The following is a 12824-nucleotide window of genomic DNA, read 5'->3' on the forward strand; positions in this document are numbered from 1 at the left end:
CCTAATGGATTATCGGGAAAGAAGCAATTTATAAAGAAAACGGCTGAAACCAAGGAGAACTCAGCAAACAAAGACAAGAGCAGCTCCAACACTAAGAGCTGATTATCCGTCCTGTGAGCGTCTTACTTGTCCCGCTCTTTGGAAATGTGGATGCAGGTTCAATGTCCACATTCTTACCAAGGGATTTTTAAAAAAAACATAAGCAAAGCAAAATAACACATTAATGTGGTTGGTTTCAAAATGCTGTGAGCAGCCTTGCTGTCTACGGCCTACAAAGGCAGATCCCTAACCATTACGGCTCTGTCTATTACACCTTCGCCAAGTACGGTCACAGAGAACATTCAGATCTGACAGAAGCAGTTGTCATGTGAAACAGTTTCACGAACAGTCTTTTCAACCACAAATTGTAACAGAAGTACTGTGATAAAAGTTTATAGTTCGGATATGAACAGTGATGTGAAAGCAACTTGATGTATTTTATGAAATTGTAACCTGTATGTTTTTCTAATGTACTGTTTTTATTTTAACCCTACTTTCCTTTCCCTAAGTGGTTATTCCACTCGTCAGGCCACCATTGTAAATAAGAACTTGTTCTTAATGACTTGCCTGTAAAAATAAAGGTAAAATAAATAAAATAAATTAAATGCTTCAAATAAAGATTGTATTAATTGACTGTTAATAAAATGTATTTGTTATTGAATCATTCATTCAATAAATTCGTTCACAAATGCTGATTCATCCAGTAATGAAACAAGTGAAGTCTTTGAGGGAGTCATTGAATCATTCATCCATTTTTTTTTTAATAATCTGCAGCAATTATCACTTTGTCAGACCCTCTAGTGACAAATGACATGATATTTTGTTTAGTAGTCTATTCAGAATCGTGGGAGAATCGAGATCTCGATTTAAAAAATAAAACATTCGGGATTCTCCCAATTAAAATCCAGATTCACAACAGTTGCAAACTCAGCAAAAATGAAGAACTAGGAAAGCTCCAAGGGCTGTATTAGAAAAACTTCCGATCTTAATTCTCGATTGAGATTTGAAAAACATCTATTTTTAAAGTGAGATCTGCATGTTTGTACACAGACAGGATAGGCTTCATTAGTTAGCATGACACACAGACGCTGAGCTCTTACCTGAAGCACAGCGTGTGCCAGTCTGTGTTGAGGGCCTGCAGGTACTGATCATCATAGATGTGCCGTCTGCATCCCGCACACTCCGGCAACCTCCCTCCGGCTGGACAACACAAACACAACAACACACACATTCACAAACATCGCCCAAGTAATGCCATAATGAGAAACGACCACATGCTCTTAGAAGAGACTCCATTCTTTTCTCTCTGTGCAAAATATTATTCTTTTTGAAAACAGAAAATGTTCATGATCCACACAAGAGCGCCGGTAGGTTTTAGAGCCGGAACGATGGGAGCGAACCAATGCTGATTATCTAGAAATGGTCAGATATCAAAGGATGAATTAGCCTGAACATCAGTCTTTCCCTCATAAAAACATGACTTATTTCTCTTTTACACTAAGGGAAGTCAATGGACCGTTTCCTCGTTCTGCTCATTAGCACGGCTCAGGTGCTTCTGCTACCAACATTCAGCGCATCTACATGCTAATGTGAAATGAAAGCTGAAATATGTCTCATCATATTTTTACAAATGTGCACCTTGCCATTGAATAATAAATGAAATATATTGAATCTGCCGCCCTCCACCACTGCTGGCCTCATAACGGCGCTTCATTTATTGGTGATATCTCATAACTGTTGAGCTGCTGGCAATAACTGCAATGACTTTTGCTAAATATCTCATATAGATTAAAGAGGACCTATTATGCTTTTTAACCTATTAAACCTGTTCTAGCTGAGCTTAAAAACAACATCAAGACTTTGTAAAAAGGCATTCAAGTTATAAATAAATCAGCCATTCTTTTACTAACTGACTTAATCACACAGAACAGAATGAATGAGTTATGATAAACTGGAATAAAGACTTTTAACTGTGCTAAAATATATTTAAAGCTGTTAAACATTTAATTATTTCAAACAAACTCATTATCTTTGACAGCTCTACTACTTTTACATATAGCTAAAAAAAAATATGCATTTATATTTTATTTTAACAAAGTAGTGATGTGTCAGTACAAAAAATTACAGAAAATAGTGATTCAAACAGGGCATTTTTGAATTACCTGAATTCCGGCATGCGATTGCAGGTATTCCGCACTAGGATTGGATATCGTTTGAATTTTAACGATTGCTATTCCGATTTTGATTCTGCTTATCGATTCCGATTCTTTTCGATTCCAATAAGAAAAAAAAAAAAAAAAAAAAACTTAGATATTCACATTTAGGGCCCTATTTTAACAATCTGAAACGCAAGTATCAAACGCAAAACGCAAGTAACTTTGTGGGCGGGTCTCGACGCAAGTCTAAAATGGGTTAGTCTGAAGTCGCTACATTACTCATAGGTGTGGTTTGGGCGTAACGTGAAATAAACCAATCAGAGCGTCATCTCACATTCCCTTTAAGAGCAGGCGCGCTTGTTCCATGGCGGATTGCTATTATAACGGCGGATTTGCCAGACGCACGCCAGGAGCGGATCACAGCCGAGGAGACCGACGTTCTCATCAGGGCCGTAAAACACAGAGAAGTGACATTGGGGATGGAGAAACACACCCAAAAAAGCTGCGGTTAAACAGGCGTATAATAATTTGGGTAAATGTGTAAGCTAGATTTATGCCTTTTTTTTCACATCTTCATGGACACCACAATGATTTCCCTCGTGTGGAATATTTTTCCTTGTAATTATGTATGGTCTGCAAAAATGAAAACTGCTGCGTCTGTGTGTAGATGAGAGAAGCAAAGTGTATGCGCGTTGTGCACACGCTACATTATGGCCTAGCATGCGCCCTTAAAATAGCATCTGAATAACGCGCCACTGACTTTAGACTAGGTTTCTCCTGAGGGTTGTTCCATAAAAGATGCTTAGAAAAGCGGGGATTAAACTCCCAAACCGGACTTGAATGAGCCTAACAAATAAGTTGGGGCTAAAGTGGCTCCATAAAAGGTAATTGAAGTTCACGCAATCTCACTAATTTGAGCCAGGTTTATCTAGTCTAGATAATTGCGTGTGCACGCGTTTCTGAAGCAGCCCTAGAGGTCGATCTTGGATCAAATCGATCCACCATCAAACAGCGTATATTTTGTGCTGTTTTATGCGTTTGTGACATGTTTTTTTTTTTCCTCAGTGCAAAACTTACATTTTACAGTTATAATCTCCATCTGTAAATGTTAGAAAGTCGAGCAAATGTATCCATTTTGCTGCTAATCTTCATATTGAACGAGCGCTGCTGCGCGCATGCGCGCCAAATACGAGCGCAATAATTCTGACTAAAATATACATTTTTCTTGGTTTATAACACTAGAAATATCTTCTAATTATAATAATTTATCTTTAGGATGTTGGATAAGTTGCCGTAAACTTCTAGCGAACAGAAGTACTTCAGTGAACAGAAGTAGCCTAATTCAGGGAAGATTTTTTTTTTAAGAAACTAAATATATAAAGATACAAAATATAGTTTTGGGTTTAGGACCTATGCTACTTAATAAAGATGATGTATGCTTATTTAGAATGCTGAGAATTACAGCTTTTAATGCAATAATTTTTGGAGAAAGCAAGAATCCCCAGTTTTAAATGAGTAGATTTAGTTTCTAAAGTACACTATGGAGAGGATAACATGAAATTAAGAGCAAATGTATACATTTTGAAAAGATATGTGCAACTCTAAAATCAAAGAATATTCCATAAAATAAAGGAATATATATTAGCCTACATTAACTACATTTTTATTCTAGTTATTTGTTATTTTATTTATTTACTTATTTAATATTGAATATTTGATATTCAAATAATATTATTTGAATAACTATTAGGAATTATGTGTCATTATAAGAGTTTGATATAAATATGTGAATGTTAAATTTTTATTAATATTTATTTATTGTTTTTTGTCTTTTCCCCCTTAAATCATATGTAAAAGTGTCTAACTATGTACTTTTTGGTTATTGTTCTAATCGTGTGTTGGTGGGTATTATCGCAAAAGAAAAAAAGTAGAAGGAAAAATAAGGAATATTTATTGGGGGAAAATATGATGTCTTTAAAGGAACTGTCAATTTGTATAATTGTGTTAAATGTGTTTGAATTGAAAGACATAATAAAGTACATAATGTATATATATATATATATATATATATATATATATATATATATATATATATATATATGCAAAAATATTTGTTATTTGGACATTAGATGTGCCTTATTTAGAATTTTAAACCTACAAGTGTATTTTTATGATAGCAATAACTGTAAAGGAACTATTGTAATGGGGTAAATCAAATGTAGGCTAATATACTGTCAATTACTAAGCTCAGATTCATCTTACCAGTTAAAATTCATACTGTGCTTTTGTAATTATTTATTTTTAATTTTGTGATTTTAACTTCTGCTTTAAAAAGCTTTTTTTTAGATTGTGTTCTAATGTTCTTCTAATAATCATAAACATGTACTACAGCTGCCAAACAAAACCAGAGAGAAATGTATTCATAAATCTTTAAAACAATCTAATTAAATCTTGGGCACAAAACATTCAGCCAGTAAAAAAAGAAAACCTGTAATATATTGTATTTAGGCCTATCTATCTATATATCTATATATATATATATATATATATATATATATGTCTATATTGTCTAATTTATCATTGTAGCCTTATTTAAGTTGATTTTCTGTATACTGTGTATTTATTTTTGGACTAATAGTGGTTAATAAAGTCCAATAATGGTATGAGAGAGTGTCAGTGGTAATATCATTGTGTTCTTGTCGGTCAGTGTTAGAGGATCTGTGTAACAACTGAGGCTTAGCCTGACAGTTAGCCTGCCCTGGACCAGGCTAGTTTCCCAGCATAAGTTGCCAGGGTAACTGAGTTTGAACTATTTTAAGTTTGCTTTATGAAACAGAATCCACCGACAATAAGTCTGACTAACCAAAATAAGCCTGGCTTGTATTCTAATCTTGTTTTATGGAACAACCCTCTGGTCTGTGGCGGAATTGTTTTCTGAAACTGCAAAATAGCACCAGGGAACGTTTGCGCCGGAACACGCGTCCTCTTTTCGCTGAACCGCCCCCGGGAGCGCAAGTTCATTTCCTAATTTACCGGCGTGCGTCTGTGGAGAGAAAAGTCCGCTGTGTGCAGGTGCAAAATAGGAATGATACATGCGTACAAAGTCAATTGTGCTGGGTGCAAGATAGGGCCCTCAGTCTTATTGCAAAACATTTAATTGTAGCTGAATATCATGAACAAAAATCAACAGGCTAAAGAACACTTGAGCAAGGAACGTTTGCCTGTGGTTTATAAATACCATAAAAACTAGAGTAACTAATACATTTCAGTCATTATTAAAAACAAGTAAACACTCAGTCATTAAAACACAACAAATAAAAATTTGCAATCGCAACAAATAGATACAACTAAACAAAGATAAGACTGAAAGTGTTTAAAGATTTTCAGGTATTCGGGTACAGAACCTGTAACCAAATGTGAAATAACACTGCACTTTATAAATAAAATATACATTACAAATATAGTTACAAAAGTCATTCAGTCAAGAACGAGTGAATTTTCTCTTTGTCTTTTGTTGTTTGATTAGTGTTACTATAGAGACAGCAGCTGACGGAGTTGCCCAATATACAGTGAGGAAAATAAGTATTTGAACACCCTGCTATTTTGCAAGTTCTCCCACTTGGAAATCATGGAGGGGTCTGAAATTGTCATCGTAGGTGCATGTCCACTGTGAGAGACATAATCTAAAAAAAAAAATCCAGAAATCACAATGTATGATTTTTTAACTATTTATTTGTATGATACAGCTGCAAATAAGTATTTGAACACCTGTCTATCAGCTAGAATTCTGACCCTCAAAGACCTGTTAGTCTGCCTTTAAAATGTCCACCTCCACTCCATTTATTATCCTAAATTAGATTAGCACCTGTTTGAGGTCGTTAGCTGCATAAAGACACCTGTCCACCCCATACAATCAGTAAGAATCCAACTACTAACATGGCCAAGACCAAAGAGCTGTCCAAAGACACTAGAGACAAAATTGTACACCTCCACAAGGCTGGAAAGGGCTACGGGGAAATTGCCAAGCAGCTTGGTGAAAAAAGGTCCACTGTTGGAGCAATCATTAGAAAATGGAAGAAGCTAAACATGACTGTCAATCTCCCTCGGACTGGGGCTCCATGCAAGATCTCACCTCGTGGGGTCTCAATGATCCTAAGAAAGGTGAGAAATCAGCCCAGAACTACACGGGAGGAGCTGGTCAATGACCTGAAAAGAGCTGGGACCACCGTTTCCAAGGTTACTGTTGGTAATACACTAAGACGTCATGGTTTGAAATCATGCATGGCACGGAAGAACACCATCCCAAGAACACCATCCCTACTGTGAAGCATGGGGGTGGTAGCATCATGCTTTGGGGGTGTTTTTCTGCACATGGGACAGGGCGACTGCACTGTATTAAGGAGAGGATGACCGGGGCCATGTATTGCGAGATTTTGGGGAACAACCTCCTTCCCTCAGTTAGAGCATTGAAGATGGGTCGAGGCTGGGTCTTCCAACATGACAATGACCCGAAGCACACAGCCAGGATAACCAAGGAGTGGCTCTGTAAGAAGCATATCAAGGTTCTGGCGTGGCCTAGCCAGTCTCCAGACTAGGCTTGGGTATCGAGTATCGAGTATCGACTGGAACCGGGACTAGCTTTGCGATTTTCCCGGAATCGTTCAAAAGTTTAAATTTCGATTCCTAGTTTCGATTCCGCCGACCGGAAGAAGCAGCCGCTGTCTAAGTAACCAATTTGATAATTTCTAGCCCTAGTCTGAAATGAAGTAACTACCTAATCGATTTCAAACTGCCAAATGTTAACTCGCTGAACACTGACAGCTGTAGCCTACTTCTCCCACATTAGTTAAACATTTGTAAACTGTAACACGGCATGGTAAATGCGTGTATTACTAGGATTGGATTGTTATGCTAAACTGCGAACCGATACATTTTATGAGACGCTGTGTGAGTTGCCTTATTAACTCACACAGCGTCTCATGTATTCAGAGCAAACAACCCTGACGTTAAACCTTAAAAACGTACTTATATGATGTTTTCTTATTGTTCGGTATCTTGCGAGTTGCAACCATATTCTCTCGTCCTCTGCTCGTCCGTTTGAAAACTGCGCGCGATGCCGGCTTACGTAAAAAAAAAAATCATGAAAACACATACACATGCAGAGCTGCCAACTCTCACGCATTCACCGTGAGACACACGCGACACTTTAAACAAGCTCTCACGCCACACATTCATTTTCCCATGCACAAAATCGCGAAGCGCAGAGGACACGGAGACCGACAGACTAACCGATCATCTCTAGCTAATAGTAAAAAAAAACAACACGAACACTGTTGAAAGATACAGTACAACTTACCGAAATGTATATTCCTCATACATAATATCGATCAATCAGTGTTTTTTATCAGCGTGAAGAGGTCAATAACATAGCTGGAGAACAATTATGTCATATTTACCTCAGGAAAGTCATTTAATGAACATAATATAGGCTATAGCACGCAGTTGGCAAGAAAAGAGCTAGAGAGTATTTTGCTAAATATGTGTAGGCTACTATATTACATTTTTTATATTTTTACTTATATCATTAAATAAAGTTGTTATTATAATAAAAAAACGCATCATATTTCAATTGAGTTATTTTTAACCTTAAATAATACTGCCAGCTGCATAGGGCTCTCTGTATGTTTACAGCATTAGAGTTTTTTCTTGAGAAAAATTAAGGCCTATCTTGAGTAAATAATATTTATCCAAATGAGTCAATATTAAATCAAATCACAATAATTGAATTGAATTGAAATAATTTAAAAAAAAGAGTAGCTTACTAGAAATTGTACCATGTAAACATTGTAACATGTCACTAAACCTAATAAAATTCAGTTTAGTTACTAAAATGTTAGTGACAATCACAATAAACTTATTGTGATGCAAATTTTTTTATATTTCAATTGATGGAGAAGGTCAGACTATTTCCTTCAGAAAGACCGTTGGTTAGCTAGCTCATTTAAAATGTCCTAAAAAAAAATTGTTTAAAATAGATTTGATATTTATATTGTAGTTGAAAACAGCCCTGTGAGAAATTCATAGTAAAGTTCATAAAAAGTAAAAAGTTCATAGAATTAAAATTGATCTAAACTTTTTTGACCCTGCCTCTTAAAAGAATTGGAATCGAGAATCGTTAGGAACCGGAATCGAAACAAGGAATCGGAATCGGAATCGGAATCGTTCAAATTCAAACGATACCCAACCCTACTCCAGACCTAAACCCAATAGAGAATCTTTGGAGGGAGCTCAAACTCCGTGTTTCTCAGCGACAGCCCAGAAACCTGACTGATCTAGAGAAGATCTGTGTGGAGGAGTGGGCCAAAATCCCTCCTGCAGTGTGTGCAAACCTGGTGAAAAACTACAGGAAACGTTTGACCTCTGTAATTGCAAACAAAGGCTACTGTACCAAATATTAACATTGATTTTCTCAGGTGTTCAAATACTTATTTGCAGCTGTATCATACAAATAAATAGTTAAAAAATCATACATTGTGATTTCTGGATTTTTTTTTTTAGATTATGTCTCTCACAGTGGACATGCACCTACGATGACAATTTCAGACCCCTCCATGATTTCTAAGTGGGAGAACTTGCAAAATAGCAGGGTGTTCAAATACTTATTTTCCTCACTGTAGTTACGCATCCCTTCAGCACTGAAAGCAGCGCTAGTCGTCTTTAACAACTCTCTGTGTTTCACAAACAGTGCGATCAGCAAGTGAGCGATACAAGCATTTCACTGCGTCTGAATACTTGCCCATGCTCTCTCTCTCCAGTAATTGTGTAGTGGTCATTGGCACGATACCCTTCATTTCATTAAACGTTGCGGTTATAGTACACATTATAAATACACCATGCAGCTGAGTGATGATCGGCAGCCAAATGTGTGGCAGACTGTGAAAACATTTGACACACATGACCTCTCCGACTGACCAATCAATAATTCATAAATTATTCATACTGTATACATCAACATAAGAATACATTTTGTTTCCATTTTTACAAACGCAGATCAGCTCTAGGTGTCAACAGTCCAACTTCACTGCAAGAAATGAGTGGGACACTAGACATGATTTAGCAGAACTGACAGAGCCACGCTAATAACAAACCGCACACATATTTCATGGGGTATTTTAAGTGAGGAGTGCCCGTGCTTTTTTATGCATTTGCGGTTACATTATATTTCTGACCACTTTTTTTCCCAGTGATACAAATTTAATTTGTCATTAAAATGTCATTAAGTGTCAATACTGGCAAATTATTTTATAACTAATACTGGAATACTGGGAAAAAAAGTGGTCAGAAATATATTCATGACAGTTATAATGGCCTCATGACAGCCAATGTCAAAACCAATCACATGACAGTTTAAAGTAATGTTAACCCATAAAGCTAAGTAGTTTCTTAAGTTTGATAGTTAATCTGCTATGTCATGTTTATGACACATTTATGATAGGTTATGATGTATTGGTTTATGTCAAGTTGTCAAAACAAAGACATCTCAAACAATGTCATCTTTGCATTAGAAATGTCATAAGCGAATGACACTTAATGACAGTTGTCATAAACATGCATAAAACCTCCTTCATGTTCATGACATGTGTTATGTTATGATTATGAAGGTGTCATGTCAGTCTTATGCACACCCCTTTAAGTAAAGTGTTACCGTTATTACTTTAGAAAGTACATGTAAGATGTGTAACAGGAACACCATAAAATAAAGTGTTATCGGAACTGCTTTATAATTTTGTTAATACCGAATGATCGCATTTCCGCAGGAACAGGATATGATGTGGTGAATATCATGTGTCCCACTTCACAAATGAACCTTCACTGTAGTTCGTTCACAGTGAACGTGATCAGATGTGATTCCCTGACCAACTCTATTCTTCAGCATCTCTAATATTGAGCCGCTTACTACAGCATGTGTCCAAAAACAACAGTCAAATAAACATTCACAGCTTTGCTAAAATAGTTTTCTGCACTCAATTTAAATGAATTTTCATACAAACAAACACTCTTTATGTGGTGTATGGAGTGTGTGTGCATCTGTGTGTTCAGCAGAAGGAAGAGCTGGCGTTCAGGTCAACTCTCTTGAACAGACAGTCTTTACGGTATTCATTTTTATCAGTGTTTTTATCTTAGCATGAGTATTACTTGTGTCTAAACCGGTGTGTGTGTGTGTGTGTTGAGAGTGTGACAGACAGTGAGTCGATGACTCCCTCCATCAGTGACAGACGTGAGGCGTCTGACAGACCAAACCTCATTCACTCCATCATCACACATCAATGTGTCTGCCACACACACACACTCTCTCACATGCATACACACACACGCACTCACACACATACATTCACATAAGTACACACCCTCACATGAGGACCAGATGCAGATGAATCATTTACCAGAATAACATTTATGCAAAATGTAACTAAAAATACTGTGTTACTGTACTTCCATGACATTTTGGAAATACCATGGCATTTTGTAACTTTAGATGTCCTTCGGAAGAGCATGAAAATGGGTTTTGATTCTAAAGTACACTATAGTATCACTGTTTCACCGGATCATGATGATGGTACATTCACACATTTTTGGCTGATGAGTTTCCACAACTTTTTCATTAACTCTCACCTCATATTACAAATAATAATAATCATTTTACAGAAATCACCAGATGGATTTTAAATGGTAGAATCAGGTAGAAACAAAAAATATATATTTTAATAGTTATAGTTTAGTGTCCAGGAGTCTTCATTAAGACACTTGACGGACAGACGAATTATGTTTTTACCTGGAAATCGTTTTTGCTCTTTAAATAAAACAACTCCAATAAGTGAGAAAGAAATAAACACGAGAGTGTGTGTGTGTGTGTGTGTGTGTGTGTGTGTGTGTTGCAGCTGCAGCAGAACAGTGCGGGAAAACACTCACCAGAACGCAGTGTGTGAGTGTTTTTCTCAATAGTTAATTGTGGCACACACACACACACACACACACACTCACACGTTAAAGCGGACAGTTAAGTGTTGTATTGAGTGAAATGAAGAAGCTGGTTGTTGTGCGCGTGCAGGTAGAGGCAGCATCAGCACCCGCGCGCGCGAGCTCTGCTGAAGAAGAAGATGCGCACTCTTTATTATCATGACTCAGACAGACACACTAACCTTCCTCCTCTCCCATGCGTTCGTCCTTCCAGGTGCAACAGAGCAGCATCAACCTCATTCAAGCCTCGGACCGCAACAGAAACTCCCTCTGCGATCAGACTCACTGGAGAAATGCGGCCAGCTGCTGCCAGGCTGCCGCCAGTCTAACACACTGAGACATATCTATTGAACACACTACGGGAAAGGCGCGCGCCTCATGAATATTACAGACGCACGCGGTACGCTACTGATTAGCTGATCCGCTGACGCGTTGCGGGATGTTGACGACGAGCCTGGGAGGAACTTTACACACGCACGCACAGAACACAGCCTTCGCCGTAGTAGGATTCCGGGAGAACGGGCCAACCGAACACTATCCCTGGAAAATAATAGGAGTTGTCTGCGCATGCGCGTTCACAATCGTCCTGGAATGAGGTCATAGTCACATTATTTTTTTATACTTGGATAATTTGTGACGCTGATTAAAATAAAAGGAGTTACACTTTGATAACTTAAAATCATTTCAAGGACAATAATGACCATGGTTAATTTGTTTTATTTATACATGTAGCCTATATAATAGGCTATATTAAAAAAAATATTATTTTGTTTAGGTTATACTTTCTTTTACAGTGTCTGTTACACATCTTACGTGCATAATAGTAAATTATGCATAATTACAAGCAACTGACCCTAACACTAATTATATAGTAAGTACATGTTGTTAATTAATATTACCCAGTACTTTTTAGTAAATTTACACTGTAATAATGGCACTTTAAAATAAAGTGTAACCAATTTTTATTTTATAAAATGTCATATTATAACAAGACAGCCTAGGTTCATACACTTCATAGAAAGAACACAGCAACTGTTTATGTCATCAATACTATTATTTTTTTTATTTAATGTAAAGTTATTAACTGAACATTAAACTGACTTAAAGTCCCCCCGTGGTCAATAATTGTATCCCTTATCTCATCTTTGATCACCAAAATTACATATTTAAACGTTTTTTCTTTGAATAAAATTTCTTCATGCCTTAAAATAGCGTGAATGTAACTCGACACCCTTGCCTCATTCAGTGGTTCTATGGATATGCAAATGAGCCCCGCCTCCACTCACTCACAGCAGCTCAGAGATCCACTCATGATCTGATTGGTTACAAGGTAGTTTGTGACGTCAGAAACACCAGCGATTTCAAAGTGTGTTTTTGAGACTGTCTTTGGTTCACTGCAGTTTTAAGGAGAAAATACTCAGCAATGGAGTCGACTTATGAATTTACACATGGTTTGTTAATATTAAATATTAAAAACACCACAGACACATAAACAACATTAAAAATTGGAGTTTCACTACAGGGGGACAATAAAGTTGTATATTGCTTTATAAAATGGATACTTTCAGCTCTGGATTATGACTGGCTGAGTCGCAGTCGACACTGTTGTAA

The 12824-nt window shown here is 36.9% G+C and overlaps 1 protein-coding gene across 1 annotated transcript in view; it reads right to left on the reverse strand.

The window, feature by feature from the left end:
* The window catches only part of limk1a (LIM domain kinase 1a), a 74227-nt gene extending 62510 nt beyond the window's left edge, over positions 1-11717 (reverse strand). The window contains exons 1-2 of the mRNA XM_084127602.1: positions 11396-11717; positions 1140-1239 (exon numbers count right to left, since the gene is read on the reverse strand). Of these exons, the coding sequence (XP_083983728.1) occupies positions 1140-1239; positions 11396-11453 (158 nt within the window). The 5' untranslated portion in view covers positions 11454-11717. The remainder of the gene's footprint in view (positions 1-1139; positions 1240-11395) is intronic.
* Positions 11718-12824: the final 1107 nt, after the last annotated feature.

This window comes from Abramis brama, assembly GCF_963993115.1.
Source record: "Abramis brama genome assembly, chromosome: 10".
Lineage (NCBI taxonomy): Eukaryota > Metazoa > Chordata > Actinopteri > Cypriniformes > Leuciscidae > Abramis > Abramis brama.